The sequence below is a fragment of the Manis pentadactyla genome, chromosome 10 (genome assembly GCF_030020395.1).
Source record: "Manis pentadactyla isolate mManPen7 chromosome 10, mManPen7.hap1, whole genome shotgun sequence".
Lineage (NCBI taxonomy): Eukaryota > Metazoa > Chordata > Mammalia > Pholidota > Manidae > Manis > Manis pentadactyla.
In genome coordinates, this window is record NC_080028.1 from 29,136,651 (window position 1) to 29,160,106 (window position 23,456).

Sequence of the window (23,456 nt, forward strand, 5' to 3'; positions counted from 1 at the left end):
TCCTTTCAGATATTTGAAAGAATACTTTAAACATTTAGCCTAATTCACAGATTTTTTTTAATAGGGTATCGCTGGAACTGACGTTGCTAAAGAAGCATCTGATATTATTCTCACAGATGACAACTTTACAAGCATTGTTAAAGCAGTGATGTGGGGACGAAATGTCTATGACAGCATCTCAAAATTCCTTCAGTTCCAGCTTACTGTTAATGTAGTAGCAGTGATTGTTGCTTTCACGGGCGCCTGTATCACTCAAGTAGGTTGACAGTTTGTTCATTGAAAACTTGTTTACTTTAAAGCACAACTATGTCTAATATGCCTGTTTAAAGTACTTGAAAATTTAAACAAGCTGAAGCTTACCATTTTTGGTTAGTTAATATAAAAATGTTAAGTCTTTAAGTACAAAAGGCTTCCTGGGAATTGCTGAGTCCCTGAATAGTTGTGAATGTCTATTAGGAAACCTATCTTTTCTAGGATTCACCGCTTAAGGCTGTGCAGATGCTGTGGGTAAACCTCATAATGGACACGCTCGCTTCCCTGGCTCTGGCAACTGAACCCCCCACTGAGTCTCTCTTGCTTCGGAAGCCTTATGGTAGAAATAAGCCTCTCATCTCACGCACGATGATGAAGAATATTTTGGGTCATGCATTCTATCAACTTGTAGTAGTATTTACACTCTTGTTTGCTGGTAAGACTTCATTACCTGATAAAGCTTCAGTTGTTTCTGTTCCCAGCTAATAGCATCCCAGATGTTTTAATGTTACACATTTTTCAAAAACATAAGTTGTTCTGTTTCTGACTCCCCATTTAATTTCTCCTCCTTAACAGGGGATGTTTAGTAAGTTGGGGAGGCAGTGTGACAGTGAGGGGAAGTAGAAAGAGTCCTTATCTCTCCTCCTGGCTCTACTGCTGACTTTAGATACATGATCTTGAGGATGTCACCACAGTTTTGGGGATTTCATTTTCTTCATTTTTAAAACAAGAATTGTACTAAATAATCCCAGGTCCCTTCCAACTCTTTCTGTGCCATCATTCGAGATCAAATAAAGGTCTGGCTAGATTTTATTGTGTATTTCTTTGAAATGTTATTTTGTATGATAATTACAAGATAGTGATTTTTCATTCTTTCAGGAGAAAAGTTTTTTGATATTGATAGTGGAAGAAATGCTCCTTTGCATGCACCTCCTTCGGAACATTATACTATTGTTTTTAATACCTTTGTGCTGATGCAACTTTTCAACGAAATAAATGCCCGGAAAATTCATGGTGAAAGAAATGTGTTTGAAGGAATCTTTAATAATGCCATCTTCTGCACAATTGTTTTAGGCACTTTTGTGGTACAGGTGGGTAATTGGAAAAGATCATTTCAAATTGGATTATTATTTGGGAGATATTAAGTAAACAGGCTTGTTCTAGAAGCTACTTGATTGCTGCTTATGTTGGGGCTGCTGTGTATTACCTTAATGACATCTAAAAAAAGAGCTTATTTTAACTGTAACTCAAGTGCAAATTTGCTGTATCTTGAAATTCTACATGTGAGAAGATTATGTTAAGCTTAATGCTGTTTTAATTGCCCTACTGGTTCTGTGGTTGTACTTCACATTCTGTCTGATCCTGATTGTCTACAGCATTGTTACCAAACTATTATAATTTTGACATTATTTAAGGTAAATCTTACAGTTTACCACTTTCTAGTCTAGCTAGAGTGATCACTTAATTGCTTCTAGCGATTAATACTAGTTGTAGTTGTAGTTCTACAGCTGAGTTTATTATTAAATAATAAGTTACAAAATGGCTGCATCTTGTTGGCATGTGCCATTTTTTCGTGTTGTAATACTGTCAGAACAAAGCGGAAAAGGGAGGGGGAAATGGGTTGTGAAGAGTGGGATTGAGAATGAATAAGAATGACTAAAAATGTTCCCACTTTTGTAGAGATCACTCTAGAATAGCCGTAAGGATCACTTTGCATATGGTGATTTTATGTAACTAGTTATATGTTATACCTATGCTTTTATATCATCTTGGAGTCTGTGGTATTCCTTTAGGCAAATGATTGTTAATAGTACAATCTGGAATAAAAAACAGGTAAATGATTGGTGTGCAATCAATCCAGGAAATCAGTAAACACTATAAGATATAAAATTAAATAGCTTTTCAACAGTGGACTCAGACAGGGATGGTGCTTGTTTCAAAATGAAGATTGAAGGATTTTGTATATTCAGCCTATATCCCATGCAGTGTGGATACCAAAATCCCAAACCCTAGATATAATTATTTCTGTCAAAATTGATTCAGTTTTAACTTTCATTTTCTATAAACTTTAAGGGAAGTATTGCTTACTTGCCATGTATCTTCTGGAATTATTTTATTCAGATTTTTTCAAAATTATTGCTTATGACACACTAAAATTTTAGCTTTTACTTCTTATGAATTGGTTTCATTTTATCTAATTTCAATATACAGGGGTTGCAAAAATGTAAAGGTTGATACACCCAAAACAATTAATGTGAAATGTCATTCTTCAATGCCTTATAAATAAGCCTTTATTACTCAAAGTGTGGTCTGTGGATCAGCCACTGCTCTGTTTATTAGAACTCTACCATGAGATAAGGAGCATGTGCCAGGATGTAATCAACAGCTTTGTGAATCACACTATTCCAGCTGCAGGTTTTGTGTTGTTGCTGGGGTCCTGTTGGCTTAGCAGCAGGAGGAACCCAGGCAGTGTGTGGGTTTGCACTCCAGCGCATGTTCCTTCTCTTCTCGTGGATCCACACTCTGAACTGTACCTATAGACAGTCAGCTGGGTAGGAAACCATAACCCTGGATTTACATGTCTTATTTTACTTGTTTTTGAAGATAGCCTGGTCAAAGTCTTGACTGTAGCTCTGAGGTACCTGAAGTTCTTAACCTTACAAATTGTATTAAATTTGATTTCTGTCTCTTTCATTTACTAGCTGATTATTACTATTTCCCCCACACTTTTTTTTTTGACAGATCATGAAGTATATAGTAATCCTTTTAACTCTTTGTAAATAATTTTTAGTTTCTCTTCTACTTTGTAGCAATTAACACAGAACCAACATTTTTTAAATGTGTTCCATTAAATTCCAGTCCTTCAGCTGCTCTTAAGTCCTCAGATCAGTTTAGGAAATTGTGTCTATTCTTGGAGATTCTTAAAGCAAAATACCATAGTTCTTATGGGCATGAATTTAGGAATCACTCAGTCCTGGAGTCAAGTCAAAATGTGACCTCCTAGTAGTTTCTGTGACCTTGACAAATGACAGTTTGTTCATTAACAACCTGAAATTAGGATATCCTGCAATTAAGAAATTGTTGAACTCTGTTTAATCCAGCTGCTCCTACATTTAGAAAACAATACCCAGTTCTGGGTTCCCTCTACACATATTTAGGAAATGTTTCACGTACTTGAATACACAATTCCATAGTACCATGTTGATATAAGATCTATGTTAAATAGTATGGAAACTTAGTCTCTTGTTCTTAGTAAATGCCACAACTAATTAATATTATTTCTTCCAACCCTAAAATGAAAGATTATTCTAATGAAACTAAATTAACCAGTCATATTAATCATTGGTTGTTTCCACAGCATCCCTGTCGCATCCCTCATTACACTAAACAAAAAAAAATAAGTTTTTTAGATTTTTAAAAAATGAAAGCACACAAATACATGTTAAGCTCTTTTTCATGATCATTTTCTTGATTTATAAAAGAAAATTATTCCAATTTCGATCTCTGTAAATATCTTTTAAAATCCAAGCAAGATTTCTAAATCAGTTATAATCGACTGCTTGGTCTCCTAAAAAAACCATTTGTGAATCTTATCTGTATAAGTGTACAAGTGACTTTGACTTTAAAGGACAGTGAAATTGACAAATAAATGCCACTTGAATTGGGAATAAAGTGCAGCTACAAAGAACAAAGTCTGTAACTTGTAAAAATGTTTAAAAATGTTAACACTGAATTAATCTCTTTAATTTCAATATTTGGCAGCTACTAACTGCCATATCAAAGAGAAGCCTAACTTACATAAGGGTGAATATTACTATTTAATTCTTATTCCCACATACACTGTTTTAGGTCCTTTAAAATAAGGAGGGAAACATAAGCACTGTATTAAGAATTTTATTCATGCGGATCATTGGATTTATCCCTCTTTATAAGAAATAAATTTCTGAGGGCCTGCCATCTTAGCACATTGTTCATAAATATTGGCAAGTTGCTTTTCTTCTTGTAGTCCATTCATGTTTGTCCTCACATAGAAGTTTTAGTTAGGAATGAATGACTGCTTAGAAGGAAAACAAAAAAGACTGAATATTATGTCCACTTTTCCATAATTTGATCTTTTCCCCAAAAGTATACTATCCTTTTGTGAGAAAGAAATTGTTTCTTTCAAAGAACTGTACTAAATACAGGGGAATGTAGTTATTTAGGATTATGTTGGAAACAGTGTAATCTCCTTGATCATGAGAACTTTTTATTTTTAGTTAGCATGATTTAAACATGAAATATACATGCATTTAAAATTTGGAGCAGAGATTTCACTTCATTTGTCTTATTGTCAGCTATAAAGTTAATAATAAATGTCACCATCAGAATAATGCTTGTTCAGCTTGAGTTTTAAAGGACACAAACTTGGGTAATCTTTTAAGTATATGAAGTATAAAATGTTAAAGATTTAAATAAATTTACTCTTGATTATTCCTCCAGATAATAATTGTGCAGTTTGGTGGAAAACCTTTCAGTTGTTCAGAACTTTCAATAGAACAGTGGCTCTGGTCAATATTCCTAGGAATGGGAACATTACTCTGGGGCCAGGTAAAAATCTCATCATTTTATGTTCAAACCTAAAGTGCTTTTTTTCCTTTACTTTCTAGTATGCATTTTCTTTAATCAGTTCTATTACTTGATTCTAAGTAATTATCATTCTTGGTCAAGAAACGACATTCAGGGATATATTTTTTTTAATATGGTAGTTCTATGTCACTTATTATGCCTGTACAATCAAACACTTAAAATTTCTTGCAGTTTTTTTAACTTGTCTTTTAGAACAATTTTTACAACAGCTATTAAAATGATGCATTTATAACTGGTTAGGATGCTAATATCTGTATCTTTTTTGTGTTTTCTGAATAAATGTCTTTATAAAAACAAAAATCTTAGGTAATTTAGACTTTTCATCATTTTGTTATGTAATTTAATCCAAAATGTAGCATAGGAAAAGGTTTGAGTTTCAGTTCACTTAGAGAATGTTTCCATAAAAATAGTGGTATCTGGGAAATTGGGCCACAAAATTACATTTTCAGTTATTTGGGTTGATTGGCTTTAACAGTGTATATATACAATGTCTGAAAAAGGAGACATGTTTCATCTTTACTATAGGAGCTGACTTGCAAATGCATGTCATTGTTTTTTTTTTAAGGTAAATGGTAATACAGTGTGCATTCTTCATTTGAAACCATTACCATTACTATAAAACTGATAGTCTATACTAACATTTTCATAAACAACAGTGAATACATGCTGTAGTGTGTAACTGGTGTGAGCTGATTTATTGTCATTCTGCAAGTCAGTCAAACCAAACATACAGGTTTTACTTAAACTTAATTCAGTCTTTATATGCCCTTTACCTCACCTTTCTCTTGTGTTTCTAGGTTCTGAGGTTTCTCTTAGTTGTATGGAAGACCTCATTACTAGAGATCTTCTTTTAAGTAGGATCCATACTCATTCTACTTTCCTTTTTGATTACCATTCTAGTTGTTTCATAATGTTCCCTCATAGGCAAGTCAGAACCCCAGAACGTCCTCAAAAACCTGGCTAATTTCAGGAAGAGAAAATGCAGTACAGCACACATACTCACAGGCATCTATCTTTGGTTGACATTGTCTATTGATTTTAAGTGTGGCGCAGGAAAAAGAGCATTGAACTTGGCGGTCAGGAGACTTAGGTTCTTAGTCATTCATGAACAAGCCACTTGTGTCTCTGAGCCTGTTTTTTTCCTCTGAAAGGTAGGATTAGAAGCTGTCGAAGCAGTTCTGATTCTGACTGAAGGATTATTTCCCCCATAAGCCCAACTTCCTTAAGGAATGGCTGTTAACAGTTAAAAGTTAATACCTATTCATTGATACTTTATTTTATTTTTTTGTATCCTTCATGTTTCCTAGGCCTCTGTTACTGTTTGGTGTTACTAGCAATCAGTGTTAATTCAGTTTTAAATACTTGCATTTTATTTTAAAAAGTGCATTTAATAAACAAAAAACTATTTTTCAGTTTAACCTTGAAGATTTTTTGAATTTTTGTACGTTTTTCTCATTGAACTCTTTACAGCACTAATGACATACAAACTTGTTTTGTATCCAGTAAGACCACCGGCCATTTTTGTTTTATTCGAAATAAATATAAGTAATGAGTTTCAATAATTATATATATCAACACACATACATATATGTATCAAAGCATGGTTGTATAATTTGCTGTCTTGACTGTCCTAATTAAAACATGAAAATAGAATCGGTTTATTTTCACTCAGGAGAACCTTTTACTCTTTGAACTTAAATCTTTTGTGTGTAGCTAAGAGAAGAATATTTTTTGTTGTGAGAAAGGAAACTGGTGGATAAGATCTCATTGCTTCATTGGTAAAGGTAGTTGGCTAAGCTTACAACTTCTCGTGCCTTTTTTATTACAATTGATCAGTTTAATTGTACTAGATTGTGATTTATTTCTAAGTTCTTTCCCCTGTGTTGTAGCTTATTTCAACAATTCCAACTAGCCGTTTAAAATTCTTAAAAGAAGCGGGCCATGGAACACAAAAGGAAGAAATACCCGAAGAGGAGCTAGCGGAGGACGCGGAGGAGATTGATCATGCCGAAAGGGAGCTGCGTCGTGGCCAGATCCTGTGGTTTAGAGGTCTGAACAGAATCCAAACACAGGTATGGGCCTGGTAGACAGGTAGGAGAGCTGATGGGAGCGGGAGCCGAGGGCATTTGGACCTTGGGGAGGAGGTTTGAATGCGCTCCTTGATTTCTTTTCTAGCCTTCCCAACCCACAAAATGTATTCTTTTGAAAAAATAATACTGGTGCCTGGAATGAGTGACAGTTTTAACTGATCATCAGAGAATGTGTCTATATGCCCCTAAGCTCCTTTTTTCCTAGCTTTTCTCCCCCACCTTCACCTCAAAATGCAACACTTGCCTATTTATCTGCTCTTTAAAAAGTGCCTTTTTCTGTTTTACTTTTTAAATGTTGATAGATGGAATGGTCCTTTCTCATGTTCTCTCTCTCTCTTGCTGAGCAAGCTGTCACAATCTCTGATTCCTTGCAGATGGATGTAGTGAATGCTTTCCAGAGTGGAAGTTCCATTCAGGGGGCTCTAAGGCGGCAACCCTCCATCGCCAGCCAGCATCATGATGTAACAAATATTTCTACCCCTACACATGTAGTGTTTTCCTCTTCTACTGCTTCTACTACTGTGGGGTGTGAGTGTGTGTTCCTAAGTGCATGAAATTAACATTTCCTACTTCACACACCTAACGTTTCTCATTTTCTCCTTAATGTTTAAATTCATTGTTCAGGCTTTTCATAAAGCTTTCTTTTCGTAAAGTGGATTGAGACCTCAAAGTGTTGTCGTTGTTGTTTTATTTCTTAGAGGGCTAGATCACAGGTGGAACAGTTGCAACCAAAGATTAGAAATGAAAGCTGTGAGCTTGTCTCTCTGCTAACTCTGACAGTTAATACGGGGAATAAAATTGTAGCTTAGAATTTGTGAAACTACTATAAATTTTTGAGTATATGCCTTTAAACATGTTCATACTGCATGGTTCCCAGAAGCATGTGCTTTGAAACTGGTCTAACAGAATTAAGAAACTGTGTTTTTAAGGCTAAAATGAATTTAGCATTTGACTTTCATCTTGTTCAGTTCTAATTTTGTTCAGTTCAGGACTAATTTTGGAAAGTTAAGTTAGTACCCTGAAGAAGAGTCTTCAGTATATAGCCAGTTTGTTTACCTTCTTAGCCTAGATTTGTGGCCTTGCCTTGGATTTTTTTGGGGGGGTTTGCTTTTTGTTTTAAGAAAAGTTCCCTGTTTAAGCTTCAAAGTTCTATGATATTTATATTTTTTCCCATTTGTATAAATAAATTTAAAATTACATACTAGATAAGAAAGGTTCATTGAACAATTACATATCATAATTTCCATTAATTGACTAGAATAACAAATTTTCTTTCAGGTTTTTAGTAAATGGCAAACTTTCCCAAAACCATATTACCTATTATCATTCTTACTATGAACTAAGGTCTTGATTTCATGTTGGACTCTCAGCATATTGGAAGCACTAAAGATATAAACACACCCAACCTTACCCCCCACCCTGAAATCAGCTGAAACACCTAAGGTTAATTTTGTATTTGGTCAGAGACCTATCTTTTCCTTTTGGTCATTAGCCAGTTCCCAAGGACTCAAGGAACCTTGGGAACCCGGAGAGAGGATGAATTGAGGGAGAAAACAACACTGTGTGAAAACTGAGTTTACTCACTGTCTATTTGTTCACTGTTTAAGTATTTGTTATTTTTACCCATGTTGTAAAACAGGCAGAGCGGGAACTATCCCCATTTTATAGGTGCAAACACTGACTAGGGAGCTTTAATGACTTGTGCACGGCTAATAAGCAGAAGCAGCATGATGTTCTGCTCTTTTCAAACAACCGCTTCAAGTAACAACTGACCCTGTAATGTTAGACAGGATGTTTAATTTACATACATGGACAAATAGGAATCTTTTAAAAATTACCCTGGTTCTACATACCTCAGTGAAATGGTATTGGCATTATGAAATTATGCCTGGGAACACTACTGGCAGATTCCATGACATTTCATCTCTGCATACTTAAGCATGTATGTCCTAAGAGTAAGAAGTCTCCTATATAATCATCCTGTATTGCACACCAAGAAATTTAACATCAGTACCATTTTATCTAGTACACAGTCCATATTTAGATTTCTCCAGGTATCCCCAAAATGTCCTTTATAGCTTTTATGATCCTGGATCTAAGAAAGGATCTTCAGCTGTATGTGTTATGACTTTTTATGACATTTTTCATGGCATGGACCTTTCTGAGGAATCCAGGCCTCTGTTCTGAATTCGTCTGATTGTTCCCTCATAATTTAGCTTCATGGTAAACCTTTTAGACATATTTGTCTCATGGGTGGAGTGCATTCTATTCATTGTTATTTCAGCAAAAATTTACTAATTAACCTTTTTTTCATTTGGAGGGTGTCACATGACCTTACACTATATGGATGGCATTTCTCTGTATAATTGTGTTCCAGGCCTTATTATATTAAACATAAAATCAATCACAAACTGTATTTTAAGACAAAGCCACCCACACCTGCCCCAGGCACTTTTTAGATGTACAACTCTGAATGAAACCTCTGAGTTGCTGTGTCTCTGTGGCCAGGGGAATGTTTGTAGTTGTTGCTTCATTAAGGTTTGAAATGTTTATTTTTTTTTATTCTATATTCTGTGTTATGGGAACATAAGGTAGTATGGAGGGCTGATGCATGTCTTGTTCACGAGGATATCATTATATACTAAAAGTTGCAGTAATTATATTGCTGTTACCATAAATTTATTTCAACCTTGCTGGTGAAGCATCATCTTAGGTGGTACAGAGCATCAACCAATATATAGAATGGATTAGTAGTATTAATATATTTAATGAAAGCTTTAATTTCCTCACTATGTTCCTACCCCAATATAGAATACTCTTAGAAATATCAAAGAGTGAATGTCAGACTTAACTCTTATTTGGAGTGTTTATCTTGCTAAATGAAAGAAATAATTATCCATTTCAACTTTGTCTTATACTAGACTTGAAACACCTCTAGAAAGATCATCTTTTTTTACCTCATTTTTAGATCTTTTAAAATCTCTAGAGAAAATATTCTTTACTAATGGTGAAGACTGATTAGAATGAATCATTTGATAAAGAAAAATTAAGTTCTTTTGTTGAATCAATAGTTAAGCCTTCCTAGAGGAGAAATTAGAGAAAATTGGGTTTTCTTGGTAAGGGGTTGGCAGACTATAGCCTGTGGGCAAAATCTGGCCTGTTACCTGTTTTTGAAAATAAAGTTTTATTAGAACACAGTCATGCTTGTTCATTCAAGTATTATCAGTTATAGTTTTTGCACTATAGGGACAGAGTTGAGTAGTTGCATCAAAGACTATATGGCTCACAAAACCTAAACTATTGTCTGGCCCTTTTCAGAAAGCATTTACCAACCCCTATTCCAGAAAATTCAATATTACGAATACCCAACTTTAAAAAATAATCTAGAATTTACTTTCTTGTTGCCAATATCTTTTGCTTTACCACTGCAATGCTTTAAGTTAGTGTGCACATAGTAAAAGTAATGATGAATATAAATTTCAGAAACAGCCAATCTGTGTAGAAGGTAAGACATATCAAATGGTATTAAATCGTCTCATGTTTTACAGCTGTTCTTGCACATCAGGTTTTGGGCAATAATATTATTTTCTGCTATTAAAGATAGATTGTATTTAGAAAAATGATTTTGTTTTGATTTGTAACAAATTTAATGTACTATTTACCTTACCATTTTTCGGTTTCTTAAAATTACTTTATGATAATCACTTTGAATTTTTGTTTGTTTACCATATGTACTTAATGCAATGTTTTCTTCTGATATTTTCCTCAGTTGGCTTGACTCCATAAGTTTTTCTTAATGTAGGGATTATTGAATTTTCATAATTTTAGAAGTTATAATTATGTTTTGCATAGTAAATTTCAAATACTAATGGGAGTATTAAAAGAAAATAAAATAACAGTAAGGCTTAGATGGTCAGGAATGGGTTGTTAGGGTTATTTCTTAATGTTTCTGCTTAAACTGAATTCATTTTGTTATTATTTTCCTGCTGCCTAAAGTGTGCACAACAGTTGTGCTGATTCATTACTCAGAAGTACTACTTACTGGGAGACTTTTACATCTGGAAGGTAATAGAGATCAGAGAAAGTGTAAGCCCAATGTCATGCCTTCAATTGAGAGGACTTTCTTATTTATGTTCTTTATAAGAAAGTAAAATAAATGGGTTCAATCTAGGTTTTATGGTATGAACCTAATACGAGAACTGTTCCTTGAGAGCTGTATTGCTTGGAGCATTTCTGAGCTGTCCTTTCACTTGCTGATACTGACCCCAATCATTGTGTGATGAAATAGTGGAGTGGAAGGAAGGCAGCCTTACATTTAATCTTAGGAAGTACTTTATTCTAGTGAAGTAACCTATGAACTAATGTCCATATGTTCTCTTCTTTTGTTGATTTCCAAAGAACCTGGAAATGAGAGTGCAGAACTGATAAGGGGTGACTTGATGCATCAGCCACCCATCCTCTGGGTTGCTCAGTTTCATCATTGATAAAGTGGTTAAAGTATCTCAACTAATCCTTTCAAGCTCTGATGTTCTCAGATAACTTATTTCAGAAATAAAAAAAAAATTTTACCAAAATTGAAAAGTTTTTGTAAAAAGGATTCTTACCTTATTCCACCAGCCTCAGATGTGTGTCTGTGTGTATAATTGTGTGTACACACTTACACCCAACTGCTTACTTTATACTCTGCCCCTCTTAGAGCTTTGCTATCTCCTAGATCTCTAACTGAAGCTCATACCTTTTTCGTGAGTTCTGGATATTTTCACTTGTATGTTCTGCAGCTCCTGAAATTTAACATGTTCCAAAATTGATATATTTTCCCCTTAATTCTTGACTACTCCCCTCTACCCAAACTGGCCAAAAAAACAAAACGAAACAGAAAACTGTTTCTCTAGCTCTGTTAGCAGCCCTGTCAGCAACCAAGTCAAGCGAGCCACAACTTTAGGGTCGTCTTGAACATTTCTCATCGTCCATCAGGCCAGCCAGCTGGTCCTCCCAGTTTGTGTCCCCTCAGTGTCTGCTGACCACAGACACCAGCAGACTTCTTTTATTGAGGGGGAGGTGATTATTTTGCTTTTTTAACTATATAGGTTATTATAAACTACCAGGATAGTTGCTGAATGTCCATGTATATAAAATGTGAATTGTAAAATTTTATAACAAAAGAACTAAATGAATGATTATAATGGTATATTTAATAAGCATTGTTTACACACCGTATGTTTAACACTATTACTTCTTAGTAAAGGGGGGACAAGAACAATAAAGGAAATTGAAAAGGTATGTGCTGCTTAATAGTCTGTCAGATGAAGAAACTAAAGTATAAACACATGAATAAAATTGTAAAGTTGCATATGATAAAACTAACACTCCAACATAGAGTAGATGCTTGATGCTCAAAGTGTGGATTGTGGACCAGCCGCTTCAGCATCACCTGGGAGCTTATTAGAAATGCAGGATCTCAGACCCCTACTGAATCAGTCTGAATTTTAACCAGATCCCCAGCTGCTTCATATGCACATTAAGGTTTGAGAATACCTAACTGATATTTGTGAACTAACACTGTTATTCTATACATGTACTAACTAACCACCCATGGCAAATTATTTGCCTTTTTTATAATTGAGGAAGTCTGTTTCCCAGTTACTCAGCTGTAAGTGGCAGAGCTGAAATTCCCACTCACTTTACTTCTCTCTTCCCACTCAGCTCTGCTGTACTCTTTCTCTATGAAAAGGGCTAAGTGAAGAAGGAGGAGTAAAGCAGCCTCTACAGACAGGACTTGGGAGGCCAGGGAAGACAGCTCTGAGGAGCGATGAGGTTTTGTTCAGAACTGGACATATGTTGATACAATGGCAGTGCCCCTGCTTTGTTAAGGCTGAATAATATTCCATTGTATGAATATACTTTTTCTTTATCCATTTGTCCATCAGTGGTTGTGTCCATTTCTTGGCTATTATAGATAATGCTGCAAGGAACATAGGAGTGCAGACATTTCTCAAGATCCTGATTTCAGTTCCTTTGGATGAATTCCCAAAATTGGGAATCTAAAATAGTCAACCTCACAGAAGCAGAGAGTAGAATGGTAGTTACCAGGGGCTACTTGTAGGGAGAAATGGGAAGTTGTTGATGAAGGGGTACACAGTTTCAGTTTATGCACAATGAGTGTGTTCTGGAGATGCACAGCAGTGTGGCAGTAGGTAACAGTCCTGTACTGTGCACTTGAAAGTTGCCGAGCAGCTAGGCTCCTCTAACTGTTCTCCACACACACACGTAAGTAACTGTGTGAGGTGAGGGACATGTTAAGTAGCTTGATTGTAGTGGTTATTTCATAGTATATACATATATCAAATCATCAAATTGTATACCTTAAATATATACAGTAAAAAAAAAGTGGGCATAAACTCTGTTGCATTTTAATACAAATATATGCAAATGTCCATTTGTTATCATTGTCTTATGAGGTGGCTTTGGCGACCACATCTTTTTTCCTAGAACAACAGTGTCATTTTTCACTTAACATGAGTAAATGATGTCTTACTACTAAACAGGACTCATTAGAATCAAAGCAAAAGCAAACACATATTTGAACTGATATACGTAAATTCTCAACTGATAAGAGTAAATTCTCAACTATTTGGATTTTGTCTTTTTTTTTTTCCAAATCTGCATGACACTGGGTTCATGAAACCTAATGTCCATGTGTGCAGTGATGTTTTTGACGTACTTACCCATAACCTCTTTTCACCCACACAGCAGACTTCTGAGAAGGAGGGCAAATTGTTGTGCTATGTGTTTACAGACAAAAGTACCAGAAAACCTTGTCTTCTCCTTGGGAAATTGTTCACAGAAGAATCCCAGAGGGGTTTTAAATCTATTCTCTCCAGTAAACTATAGTATATAAATTAAGTTTTGATCTATTATAGAGAAAAACACTAATACTTTATAGACAAATGGCATATACTCAAATATTTATAGCTGTTTAATGGCATTTTATAGATATTTATTTGGGTTTTGTCTTTTTTTTATTTTTTTAATTAAGGAAGTAGTGGGGTAGATGTGAGTTCATTGTGGCATTCAGCTTCTATTTGCTTGGCTTTTTCATAGTCGGTGCCGCCCTAATCCCTAGCATGGAAAATAGTAACCCTCTGTGCTTGACTTCGTTTAATTTATACCAACTGTTTTTAGAAATTACTTTTTTTTAAAAAAAAAATCAGCAAAAGCTTGTGTATGGTTAAGTTTTCATTATGTTTGTTTTTTGTTTGTTTTTGTTTTCTTAGGGAAAGAATCCTATAAAATGGCTATTAAATTTTTAGCCAGTGACAATGAGATTTTCTCAGTATTACCTTGAATTCTATACCTCTTAATTCTTAGACTATGTGGTTTTGTTGTTCTGTAGTGTCCTACTAAAATATTCATTTTTTTTACAGTGTATTGCAAGTTCCACTGCATTACATGCAAATATGATTCACTCATACCTAGCTGTTTGTGGATTCAAACTCATAAATGAACCACTTTTAAGTTAAGCTAATGTGTACTGACATCTTTTGTGTTTTCTGATATTTACAGATTCGAGTGGTGAATGCATTTCGTAGTTCTTTATATGAAGGGTTAGAAAAACCGGAATCAAGAAGTTCTATTCACAACTTTATGACACATCCTGAGTTTAGGATAGAAGATTCAGAGCCTCATATCCCCCTTATTGATGACACTGATGCTGAAGATGATGCTCCTACAAAACGTAACTGCAGTCCTCCACCCTCTCCCAACAAAAATAACAATGCTGTTGACAGCGGGATTCACCTTACAATAGAAATGAACAAGTCTGCTACCTCTTCATCCCCAGGAAGCCCACTACATAGTTTGGAAACATCACTCTGATTGTAAGCTGAATGTTAACACTAGCTGCATTGTAAAGAAACAAATTGAAACTGGGTCTTTTCACATTTTGTGACGGACAAGATAGTATTCTTGTCTTTGGACTTCAACAGAAGACACACTTGTACGAATGTAGATTTATTTTTTTAAAAAAAAAGTAAAGCTTTCTGCCAGACTGAGGGTGCTTTTTGGGGGGTGGGAGAAATGAACTGACAGATAAACAGTAACTCAGCATAAGTTGACCTGTGGATCATCAATAGTACCTAAGAATGGTCCTGAACAGCGCATTAGAGCTTTAGTTTATCTCAATCCTTTGATGGGAGAGAGGGGGGAGGAAGAGCTGGGCAAGCAAGCAAAGAGCCCTGGATCATTGAATTGATACTTTAATTTCTGCTGTTGGCTGTTAATAATTTGGATTATTTATGTTTATAAATGATACAGATCTGTTTACAAGGTTTGTAGATACTTTTTTTGTTCCTGTTCATAGATGGGAAGCTTCCTTCTAACTGATGCAGAGAAAAATTAGTCCTTCAAATACTGCTGTATTTTCAGGAAAACAAAAAAGGGGTGTTTCTATTGAAACTGTACTAAATTTTTGCCTACAACTTACCTTGTTAAATATTGTAGATAAATTGCTAATACTAATAGCCAAATAGATAACACTAATGCTTTGTTTAAAAAAACAAAAAAACAAAAACAAAACAAAAGAAAAAAACATGAGCAGTGGTGTTCTAATGAAGTTATGGCATCTGTCCTAATTAGTTTCTTAAATACATTTACTACTTAATGGTTTTGAAACAACTGTTTAATTTTTAAAATTTTTGAAAACTTGCTAATAACCTTTGTTCAGAATTTAGTAGATTGTTTAATGCGGGACATGATCTACAAAATGAAAGATGCTTGAAATGCTTTTGTTATTTCAGGCAAATCAAATTAAATCAAACTATCAAACTACAAGAAAACCTTAGTCCTTTTTGTTTTTGTCTAAACATGTTAGTTCAGTGATGTCTTGGTGAACTGTGAGTGAGCTATATTGATTTTTCTAATAAACCTTTAGAAACTTTCATACAGCATGAGGGCTGTTGGCATTTTGAAAAAGGTTAATAAGTAGAAGCATACATGTTTTCCTTTTGTTTTCAAAACTTTGTAAACATAAATAAATATGCCCTTTTATTAAGTAATACACGACAGTGTTTTTTCTTTTTAAAAGAACTTTCAGTTTCTTTACTCAATCCTGCATATATGATACATCAGTCTGTTCTCTTTAACCACAATTGGAATAAATTTCAAGATGGTAACAGCCCCATGAAGTACTGTTTAATTCCTTGGTGGTAATCTAATAGAGTCAGATAAAATCATTGCAATTTCACCATTTGACATACTCTTCATAGAATATAGTTTGTCTAACATAGTCTCACAGTCTAAAAATAATAATGATGAGCACCATTTGTGTTTGATACATTTTTTTAAATTCTTAAGTGGCCAAATAACAAATTAGGTAAAATGAGATTATATGAAAAGGTAGAAAAAGGTCCTAAAAGATACGTTTAGATGTAATAATTAACCATGTGCTGGAATGCCCATCTCTAAGCCCATTGGATATCTTTAAGTCTCTGTTTCTTTCTCTTGTTTACCTTCTCCCCTTTTTTGCCTCTGTCTTTATCATTTAAGAACTGGCATTGTATTAGGGCCCAGATTTCACCAGATATACAATCCTCAGGCTGACATAAAGGACTACTACAACATCTGAGAGTGCTGACCCAGCACAGAACTATTTAGTGGATGGTGCTTAATATTTTTGGTGGGTGGGGGAAAATCTTCTCTCCATCAATCCTTTGCAGTAATCCTCTGCAGGTCTTAGAAACACATTGGCTCTGTCAGCATTTGTAATTGTATATTTATTCATCAGGTATTTATAGTGAATCATACTGTAAAAAGAGGTAGCATGATATGCTGGAAAGCATACTAGGCTAGGAGTCAAGACCTGGTTTCTAGTCTTGGCTTTGCCATTAACGTGCTGCATGACCTTGGGAAAACCATTTACCCTGAGTGAGGGTGGTGGACTAGACTATGTCGAAGAACCCTTTCAACTCTAAATACTGACCCTAGCAGCTTGAGAAGCCTTTAAGGCATAGGGACTAGAGAAAGGGGAAATGTTTTCAGTTTTCTTTTTTACTTGGTTATGCTAAAGTATGAATGTAATTACCAAAAGATTTAGAAGTGCATGTGCAGTGGAGGATTTGTATTGAGCTTTTACAGTATTCATTTTCAACTCAAGGCAATGGCTTTTTACACCAACTCTTAATCCATAAACGGGTCTTTTGACATCCATGAAGTAGTAGCAAGACATGCTTAGCCTTTATTTCTGTCTCTGAGACACTGTAATTTCTACCAGAAATTTCCAAAGCATTATGTAAGTAGAGAAAAATGCAAGCAAGCTGTTAAAGATCTTGGATCCCATTATATAGTATGTATAGCTGAAATCAGCATCTATAATTCAATCACTTTTTCTCTTTTATCCTCTAACCAAAAAATTGTTTAATTTTGCATCCCAAATGTTTTTAATCTTTGTATATTTTTTAAAAACCCTTTTCTCCTCATCATTGCCTTTTTTGTGGTTGTAAATAGACTTACTTGCACTTTGAAGATGAGTTACTCCTTGTCATCTTACAAATATGTGATATGGTAATTTTCATAACAGATGTCAGTTTTGAACCAAGAAATGGTGATTTGTTTATAAGAAAAAAAAACTGGCTTCATTTCTGTGAAATTGCTCTTTGAAAATTTCTTTTTACACGTGTAAGCCAACTGAGATACCGTGATGGTGTTGATTTCTTTTAATGATGCTTACCATCTATTTTAGCCACTGAGCCTTTTATTATTTGTCTATTTGTAAAGTTTATTTGTCTTAACTCATTTAATAAATATACTGTTTATCTGTTTCTGAATGGGGACTGAACTTTTTGAATATTTTAATTTGTCTAATCATATTTTAGAATTTTTTTTTTAATCTGATGAAAAGTCTATGCTATACTTGCAATGTTATGGTTGTGTTATAGTGAATCAGTGTTCTAATGTACATGATCTTGCCCCTAGAATGCAAGTGGGTATGTTATCCTTATTGCTGCCCACTATCTTCAGTCCTTGTAGCACACAGATTATTCCTGCAGCCCAGGGGAGAGTGCAACATTTTGGTTTTAGAAAAGATTCATTTTTCACATTAACTGTAAGGGCTGATTTTTTCATTAGATGATCTAAATTTATCATAGCAATTATCTGAACTCTGTGGTAACAAAATCAAATCACCCTTTGTTTTAATAATAAATTATAAACTATTAGCATAATTGACAACTGTTGAAATACTGAGAGAATTTTGAGTGGTTATGAACACCATGCTTTTCTATGGGTAAAAATTACTAGTAAACTATTGAATATATATAAGTGCCCTATTTATATGAGAGATGTTTTCCATTTTGTCCATAGATTTTATAATATGTTTCAGGATTGAATTTTCGAATTAAGTTCCCTTTGTAGAATTAGCAGAATAAGGAAGGGGAGTTTCTGTAAGTCTTTGTTGACATGTTTCCTTCCCTGTGTCTTCAGAGAACTCCTGTCGTACTGGAGCAGCCTTCTTTCTTTTAAGCTCTTCCACTCTGAGCCTGATGTCCAAACCCCCTAATCAACCTTTATCTTTTTAAATTACAATGTTACATTCATTTGTAGGCCAAAAAAAAAAATACTGTATTAACATAATTACACCACCTAACTAAAAATAATCTTTGAAAGCTCCTTGAAAAATAACCTTTCTCTTAAAACAAGTGCTAGAAAAGACTGCGATGTTCATGCAGTAAGAGAAACCGTACTTGTGTTTCTGTACATCTCTCATCAGTACATGTCAAGAAGAAAATTATCTTTATCCTTAAAATTTCCTTTTCAATAGGTTGATGATAATTTTGTCCCTGAACTCTTCAGTTGAGAGTTTACTTAGAAGTAAACTCCTGCCTTTTGTCTTAAGTACATCTTTAATTTCCTTATTTATTAGAAAAACACTTCAGCTTACCGGTGAATAGACTAAATGTAAGCATATTTAATTTGTATTCTCTGGATTAAAAGTGTCAATAATAGGAATGGTCCCAAAGTAGTCAATTAAAGTAAAAATGTGCATATATGTGCTTATACAGTATTGGTCTTTGTTACAGCTTCCTCAACTATATCCTATGTATCCTGGGAGAACTAGTTCCCAAATCAGTAACACACAAGTCTGGGTGTAGGTTCATGCAGGAAGTCCCTAATAGCCTCTTAATTTAAATCAGACTTACAAGGTCCACATAATTTCTGAATTACTTTTCAGATCATTAAAAATAAGCATTGATAAGTTCCCTTAGCTATTAAAAGGACTGTTGCCATAACATTAATATTTATGGAGTACCTGATAATATGCTGAGCACTTTGTATGAACTGTATAAATAATAACCTTGTGTACTACTACTGCCATATCACATATGGAAAACTGAGACAGAGAGTTTAAGTAACTTTGTCTAGATCCCATGACAGACTGGCATTCACATGCAGGGCAGACCTTTTCAAGAGCCCTATCTGGTAGCTGCTGGTCTTTTCTGCCATTCTAACATCTTGTTAACTTGAGCCAGGGCCCAATGCCTAAAAATCTGTGCTTAACTTCTGAGCACTCCTTCATTGTTCTTTTCTGATATTGAATGTTTCAGAGATGATCTTAAGAATCTTCATAATATCCTGGAGGATAGCTCAAAAGACCAAGGCAGGAATCAACAGCTAGGATGTATAATCCAAGCTTTCCTTATAATCAGACCTCCTGTAACTCAACAGTTGGAGGTAAGCTTAGTGCAGTGTTGTTTTTAATAGTATACTTTGATTAGAGAATTTCATAATTCAGAATACTTTTAAGATGTGTATTCTAAGTTGCGTAGATAACCTATTTAATAGGCCATTGCTTTATTTCCTAAATTAAAATGAAAATAAATTTATCACATTGAGATAATCTGCAAGTTTTGTTCTTAGAATTTGTGAAATTGAGGAGCAGGACCTAGCTTTACATGTTTTGAAGAATTTGTCCTTCAGTATTTTTCTTGATGCTTGAGTATTTAGCCTAAGGGAATGACTAAGAAATTTTAAATTAATTTTTTTAATTAACAATTTTTAAAACAAAATTGCAACCATTATTTCACTACTGGATGAAATACTATTCACTAATAATGAATGGAGAGCAGGAGATGTAGAGAAAGGGCCTGAATGACAGATAATTTTGAGAGTAGGAATAAGGGAACAAACAACCGGTAGAGTTTTTAAGAGCCAGACTCCGGAAAACTGGTGTGGCTTCGCTGCTACAATTAACCTTGGTCTTCATCACACTTCAGATGTTGAGGTCTACCTACTCATCCTATGTCTGTAACAGTGAGAGTATCATCTTATATTGATGTTTATGATTAGTTAGTTGGCCTCCCTTGTAGCCCAAATATGAGACGCTTGCTGGCTTTTATATTCTTTAAGGTAACATTTATCTTAAAGTATTTCAAAAGAATTTTTTTTCTGTAAGGCTGCTTTTGAAATAAATATTTAATCTAAGGCAAGTCTTAATTATTAGCTTAAGAATTAGCTTAGAAATGGGATCTTAGGGAGAGCTCTGTTAGCAATTCCAATTAGTATGCTTTTAACTTACCTAGTATTCTAACTCTTAACCATTAATTGCGCTCTTTCAGGAAGCTTCAAACCCTCTAATAAAGGTAAGTCTGTGTCAATCATTGATCTTTGGCTTTCTCACTGTTACAGACAGGAGGAGGAGGAGTTCTCTACATCTGAAATGTGTTGTCGGGGAGAAGGTGAATTGTGTTAACAGTGAAGCCACACTATGTTTCTGAAGTCTGGGACTCCTGAGGATTTTGTCCTAGTGCCTCCGCTTTTTCCTGCCACCAAAATTACCTAACTGCCAACTGCTTTTGTGTCCTTTATTTACATCTGCTCTCCACTCAGTCATTCAACAAACTTTGTATCTGTTCTCAGAATTCCTATCATTGTGCACTCAGGAGAACCAAGCAAGTTCCTTCCTCTTGGGGCGTTTCTGATCCAGCAGGTGGGAGAAACAGCTGTGTCGGGTGGTAGGGGATGATGCTTTGTGGTCAGGAAGGCCATCTCAGGGTGACACTTCAGAACCTGAAGGAAGTGAGGGAGCCCACTGCGTCGTCGTCTGGAAGAGCCTTCCAGGGGAGGGCCCCAGTGGGTAGTGCCTGGCTAGCTGGAGGGATAGCAAGGAGGCCCTAGTAGCTGGAATGGAGTGGATCAGTTAAAGAGTGGTAGGAGATCAGCTGAGAGACATAGTGGGAGGCTTTGCCTAACCTTGCAGTCATACGTTACAGCAAGAATCTGGCTCTTGTACTAGGATGGGAAGTTACTGGAGAGTTTTGAGCAGAGCAGCGAAGTAATCTGACTTGAGAGGATCATTGGCTGCCCTATGGGGAAAGAGACTAAAGTTAGAAACCCAGTTAGGAAGCTGTTGGACTCATTCCATTCCAGTGTAGCTCTTTCTGCTTTGGTGGTCCCCTCCTCAAGGGTCTGTGAACCCCTTCCTTTATCTGATCTAACTTTATGCTTGTCCTGCTCTTGCTGGTGACACAAGGCTGGCATTTTTACAGTCAACTCAGAAGAACCTACGTGTTTTCCTCGCTTCGTTTATTCTATATGCCAGTTCCCCACGTGGATCACAATAGCCTTCATTTTCACTCTCTTTTCAGCAACATAGTCACGTATAGAAGATGATCATTTCTCAGCCATTCCATCTTTCGGATTACAGTTGGCACCTCCTCCAAACTGTCTTTTCCTTGCTTCGTAGAAGCTTTTTACACCGGCTGATCTTGTATTTTTTTTTCTACACTAAGCGTGACTGCTAGTCTCTTGATTCCTTCTCCATCTTTCTCCAGTCTTTTTTAGCTTACTGACCTCTACTGATTCCATCCTAACAAAGACACTCCAGTCGGCTACTCTCTTCTTTCTGTTACTTGACCTTAAGGGCTTTGCCTCCTTGACATTCTACTACCTCGGGGCCCACCCCTGGACCACCTTCAGCCTCACTTGTCCTCACTCAGCTTTAGCGTGTGCTCGTCAGACTTGCTGGGAACCAAAATCCATACTCGTTTCCTGGTTTTCCTCACTGGATGGTCAAACTGACACTTAATTTGTCTCATTCTTTTCAGGATCATTCCTCACTGCATTTATTTCAGACCTTGACATTTTTGTCAGAGCCAGGATTCAAGACATGATTTGTCTGACTCCAGAACACATCTTTTCCAGTCTCCCTGTCACTGTCAACCAGACCTGTGGTTTTTTTCACATATTTTATGAGACATCTTCCCCTCCCTAGGCCTTTGTTACTTAGTTTTGGTCCCAGAGAACAAGACTGTACCTTGATCTTTATTAAACTTTTTTTAGTCAACTCATATCACCGACTCCCAGTTTTAGCATCTACTTTATTCCTAACCCCTCTCAGCTTAATACTGCCTGAGACAGTGATTATCTTGACTTCTTTATGGAAACCACTATTTCACAACAAAACTGAAAGACATCACAAAACCCTTTGCCTTACTTTCAAAAACCACTACCAGGTCAGTATTAATGCACATTCAATCCAGTCATTCAACCAGTTAGGGAACCCTAATTAAATGTTGTCATCCTATACACACAAATTGCCATCAGAGCAAAGGCAATGTCTGTGCTGAAATGCTGCCAACTATGGTTCTTGTTTGCTAAAAATAGCCCTCCCTTGGTTCCAAGCCCCTGGGCAGCCTCTCCTCGCTGATACCACCTTGTTCTGTCTCCTTCCACCTGGGACCCAGTCACTTAGGTTTCTTAACTGTTCTCTCTGCATTCCTACCTTCTCTCTCTCCCATCACCAGTCTATCCAACACATATCTTAAATCTTCCTAAGTCACCTCTTGGCCCACATCATCCCTTCCCTCCTCAAAAAATAAGTAAATAAACAAAAAACAGGCTTTGAATGGTTTTTTTATTTACTCCTTGTCCTCATGCAGCTGTCACATCCTCTCTCGCCCTCTGAGCATGTTCTCTGCTTCCCTCTGCTGTAAGTTCCCCCTTGAGGCTCTCCTGGTTCCTGGCCCCTTTTGTACTGTATGCCTCCTCATGGTGCACGCACCACCCCACCTCCCTCTGTCCTCAGTGCAACAGACAAGCAAGGGAGAAGAATCTCCTCTTCCGGGAGAGTGGATCTCCAAGGCTTAGAGAGAGGCAGTGGTAACATCAGAAGAGTCAGCAGACCTGGGTTCTGGTTCCAGTTCTGCCTGGTACCAACTTTCAATACCTTGAGCCCTCATTTTCCTCACCAGGATTGTATTACAATTCCTGCCCAACTCTGGATGTTCAGATGAACTTGGAAAACATGAAAGCACTTTAACAATTATAAAGGGCAGTGCAAGATGATACTGTTGACTCAATAGCAACAGAAACAATCCTGTGAAGAGCTGTTCCTGTCTTTGCCAGTAAATTCGGTTTAAATAGAAAATTTCAGAGCTGAAGGGCCCTTAACTTCCACTGGCTTGTAAGCATCCAAGGCTTTATGACAATCACCCTGGA

General features: G+C 35.8%; 1 protein-coding gene across 13 annotated transcripts in view; it reads left to right on the top strand.

Moving 5' to 3' along the window:
• The window catches only part of ATP2B1 (ATPase plasma membrane Ca2+ transporting 1), a 126,323-nt gene extending 108,535 nt beyond the window's left edge, over window positions 1-17,788 (top strand). For 11 of the 13 annotated variants that reach the window (XM_036890086.2, XM_036890088.2, XM_057486520.1 and 8 more), the window contains 7 exons: window positions 65-256; window positions 475-688; window positions 1,132-1,343; window positions 4,732-4,839; window positions 6,768-6,950; window positions 7,343-7,429; window positions 14,532-17,788. In XM_036890086.2, the coding sequence (XP_036745981.1) occupies window positions 65-256; window positions 475-688; window positions 1,132-1,343; window positions 4,732-4,839; window positions 6,768-6,950; window positions 7,343-7,429; window positions 14,532-14,843 (1,308 nt within the window). In that variant the 3' untranslated portion in view covers window positions 14,844-17,788. Of the gene's footprint in view, window positions 1-64; window positions 257-474; window positions 689-1,131; window positions 1,344-4,731; window positions 4,840-6,767; window positions 6,951-7,342; window positions 7,495-14,531 lie in introns of all 13 variants that reach the window. The other 2 variants (XM_036890090.2, XM_036890089.2) reach the window with 2 other exon arrangements.
• Window positions 17,789-23,456: the final 5,668 nt, after the last annotated feature.